This window comes from Scardinius erythrophthalmus, assembly GCF_964197995.2.
Source record: "Scardinius erythrophthalmus genome assembly, chromosome: 16".
NCBI lineage: Eukaryota > Metazoa > Chordata > Actinopteri > Cypriniformes > Leuciscidae > Scardinius > Scardinius erythrophthalmus.
In genome coordinates, this window is record NC_138236.1 from 26,264,483 (window position 1) to 26,268,852 (window position 4,370).

General features: G+C 40.2%; 1 protein-coding gene across 1 annotated transcript; it reads right to left on the reverse strand.

Annotated features, from left to right (window-relative positions):
• Positions 1–398: 398 nt before the first annotated feature.
• id4 (inhibitor of DNA binding 4) lies at positions 399–3,131 on the reverse strand. The gene is made up of 3 exons (XM_081389903.1): positions 2,492–3,131; positions 1,945–2,003; positions 399–1,042 (listed from the first exon to the last, which is right to left on the reverse strand). The coding sequence occupies exons 1-2, from the start codon at positions 2,822–2,824 to the stop codon at positions 1,959–1,961; spliced, it is 378 nt and encodes a 125-aa protein (XP_081246029.1). The 5' UTR covers positions 2,825–3,131; the 3' UTR covers positions 399–1,042; positions 1,945–1,958.
• Positions 3,132–4,370: the final 1,239 nt, after the last annotated feature.

Consider the following 4,370-nt stretch of genomic DNA (forward strand, 5'->3'; position numbering starts at 1 on the left):
AGCGATTTGAGATGTTCACCTAATTGAATAATATATTCTGCACACATTTAGGCCTGAATTATGCATGCTATGAAATTATTTTCCACCTTTATGGTAAACAAACTCAGTCTCCATTCCTAAAATTGAAGAAATGATGTACAATTTGTATTCGAAACAGGGTTTTTGTAAACGCCTTTATCTTTTGCCTGAGTTATTGTTTAGAAATGTTTTCATTTATTCGTTTCAAATAATATTCTATATAATAATATCCCAAGCCTTCAGCAAAGCAGCGCTGCAGTGATGTTAACTGATTTAAATGGTTTCTACCACACACAGGAATCCAATACCAGTTTAATGTATGTTTTTAGTAATTGCGCTCGCAGCTAATTTAATGCACAGAAAACCGAGCACGAGCAAATCCGTTTATGATGTGAGACCTTTATTAGCAGAACATCATGTAATCATTCACTACACTTATGTGAAAACACAATATTTACAGAACGAAACACTTTCGATAAAAAATATTTTAGAATAATTACAATCAGCTGGTTGAACATATATTCTCTTACACATACATTTATAGAACATCCTCGTTGTTATGTACAGCATTATTTAAGTCAACACTTATCGTAGTTCTTTACAATATTAAACAGCAGGGAAATCCCTGTTCAGAACAAATCACCTGACAATAGATGTCAGATGTTTACATTTTCATTTTGAGTCATAAATCTTTACAGTCTGATGGTTTTAGTAAAATTAGATGCAGGTTTTTTATTCATCTATCTGAGGTGTCTTGTTCAAATTCAAATTTCAGTGGTGTGAAAGGGGGTTTGGGTGGATGATTCTCTGTCCAAATTCAGCGTTTCCCCCGCTGAGAGAGAACAGAATGGGCACAGGAGAAATCTGGCTGGCTTCACCGCATCTTTGACAGCTGACGTTAAAATGTTTACATATTATGATTTAGTAGCTATTAGTTTCAGTGCTGCTCCCCTGCGATTGGGCCTGGTGTGTGTTGGATTCCCTGGTGAAGCTGGGCTTGGCTTTGGATGGGTTCAGTGCACACCTGTGAGAGAGGAATGAATAGAAGGGGTGTGTGAACTGTGTGCTCCAGACTGACTGGCGCCACCGACAAAACAGAGGGCATGCTTGATCAACAACCCAAAACAAACCAGGTCAAACAACAAGCGCAGTGCTACACGGGGCCCGGACCGCTAACCTCACACACACACACACACACACACACATATGCACCCGCTCCAATGCACAGCTGCGGGCCAAACGTCCCGACGCTTCGGTCTGAAGCTACCAACAAACCCCCCTGTTAGCAAGACCGCCACAAGATGGACAGATATTGCGCAACGCACAGCTGGGTTCGAGCGGCTGCCAGAGTTACAGTCCAGACAGACTGTCACAAAAAACAGCATTCATACTAACAGGGATATTATGGTAATAACTTCCATCTATGAGGTTTTTACTGTCATGACTCTATTAATAATAGCCATCGCAGCTGCATTAGAAGTCTGTTACCCAATTATCCTGACAGTTCAGCCCTGTTCTTTAGCTGTGGATTCTGGGTAATGAAAAGCATTTTTGTGGCTGTTCCCACTGCTGCATGTGTTCAAGCTTGTCTGAAATAGTCTTAATGCGGGATGATTAAAATACTTGGTGTAATTTAATGCAGGGTTGCATCAAAAGGAAAGTGCCAAAATAGCAGCTGATTTAGCGACAAAAATGTGGGAATATTTTGCCAGCAAAACTCTAAATTGCAAATTATTTTGTTTAAAAAATAATAATGGTGATGACATAATTGATGAAAACCAAATACAGGACTACGAATACGAACCCATTTTCTTTAGACCCAGTGAGAATTCCCCAGTGTGTCGGAAGAATTATTATACGTAACCGCACGTGAGACATGAAATGAGCCCTTTGAGAATATTTCATATTGAACTTTTATGTACTCACCGGTGTGCAACATTTCAGCGACACAAAATCGAGTCCTCCTTATTGACACCCGTCGTCCTCTGAAAGCAAAGGAAACAGGTGCGTTCATTCTTACTGCGGATAATGGTGAGGTGACATGAGGGCCACAATAACCATCAGTAAGCTATTGTACATGGAGTCAATTAAAATAATAATGATCATAGAGGTGATCGTATATCATAAATATACATAGATTTACACACACATAAAGATTTAGATGTAACACAATATGCATTCATATCTCTAAGATGATATATATTTTACATAAAGGCTATAAATAAGATTAGATAGAAGAACACAATTGAACACTAAGAAGACATTAAATTGTTTTAACATTTTGGCAAAGAACACGGAAACACAGGCCTCCAGCAGTCTGGTCAACAGCATCTTATGTGGTTTGGTGCAGTTAGAAACACACCATTGTCACTTCCGTGCGTAATGAGGTTACTGTGCCTTTATCAGTGCCTCCTGTATTACACAGCCATTATCAGCACAGTTTTAAGTGAATGTTTCGGGTCCTGCTGCTTACCTGCTCTGTGTTGATCTGTGTGAGAGGGGTCCGTGTGGAGGCGGGTGGGCTCGTCTGTTTCAGGAGAGACGGGTGCGTCTCCAACGCCAGCTGCAGGTCCAGGATATAGTCAATGACATGCTGGAGGATCTCCACTTTACTGACTTTCTTATCCTGCGGAATAGTGGGCACCAGGCGCTTGAGTCGGCTGTAGCAGTCGTTCATGTCGTACTGCAGACAGAAAAGATCCTCCTCTTCCATTTTGCATCGGCTGCGCTCCGTCAAATAACGCAAGGGGAGCTGAGTGCAGCCAGAAGAAACCTTGTGAGGGCGAACCGGTGCGCTGGCCTTCATTGTAATAAATAAAACCACAAAGAGCTAAACGAGATGGGGGAACGAAAACAACAAGCGTGCGCGGGACGCAACAAGAGGTTTCGTGTAAAAACGCAATTTGGTGCACGCAAGAAAAGAAGAGCAGTTCTATCCTGACCACATCTCCTCTCTGAGTGTGAACGCACTGTGTGAGACAGCGGAGGAGTTGAGGCTGGTCATATATAGAGGAAAAGGGGAGGCGCCACCCGCTCGAGCTTTGACAGTCACTGCGCGAGGAGAAACCGGTCAGTCACGAGCTCCCGTGATGATGGAGCAGCGCGCGACCTGTAACTGCGGAGGGGCTCGAGCGCACATAAGAGGCTTCTGAGTGAAACGTTTGTGTGTGTGTGTGTGTGTGTGTGTGTGTGTGTGTGTGTGTGTGTGTGTGTGTGTGTGTCCGCGTGTGGATTTATGTGTGTGTGTGTTTCCAAAACAGCAGAGATAATGAAAAAGATACAAAAAATGTTCCTTCGCTTAATGAACAAACATCATTTTCATTGTGTGCCTATGGTGCTTTTAAACACACGGGGCAAGTTGTCATAAAGGGAAAATGATCCATAGAAGTGGTTTTGTTGGCTTAAATGTTGATTTCATCCACCTAGTTTAAAACCCCCCATTATTGTAAGGCTATTATAATTATTGTGGATTCAGTTCCTCAAGTTAAAATGTTATATAGCTTTTGAACTAAACAAGTGAACACATTTTAAACTTTACCATTCAATCAAGGGGCAACTAGATAATGAAAGCAGATTTTAATTGAAATTGCTAACACTTTACAACAATGGGATAATAATAACACTTTCTTTGTTAACGTTAATACAAATACAAACTGTTCATTCTTAGTTCATGTTAGTGCAGGTCCATTAAAATATTGACTTATACTATTTATTTTAATAATGTATAAATGTTGACATTTACATAAGATTAATACATACTTTAGAAGTATTTTTCATTGTTAGTTCATGTTAACTGTAGTCACGTAATGTTACCAGATGGAAACTTACTGTACAGTGTTACCTTGAAAGTATGAACTGTGTTCTCAGGAAAGAGATTTTCATCAATCTCTAGTCAGGCAGTTTTTATTTGGGCAAGTTGTGTGAGTTTCCCTCACACAGATAAAGAATGACTGATTGATTAGCTGTGTTTGATGGGTTTCTGTATGTTTCCGTGTGTGTGTGTGTGTGTGTGTGTGTGTGTGTGTGTGTGTGTGTGTGTGTGTGTGTCTGTCTGTACTGTATGTGTGTGCATTTAAAAAGAAAGCATGCTTTCCATAGAAAATAAAACGTAATTTCATGGGAATAACATTTAAAAAGATTTTCATTTGAATCCTATTGCTTGTTATGTTTATTTGCATGGTCAGTGTCTTTATGGGTTTTTGGTTCTGTCGCTGATGTAAGCTGTAAGCACCATTTAAATAACTGAAACAATTTGGTGAAGTGATATGGAAATGTAATGTAGTCAAGGCATGCCTGGAACTACTTTAGCAGTGTGCAAACACACCTAATGTTCATTAACCAATCAGAATCAA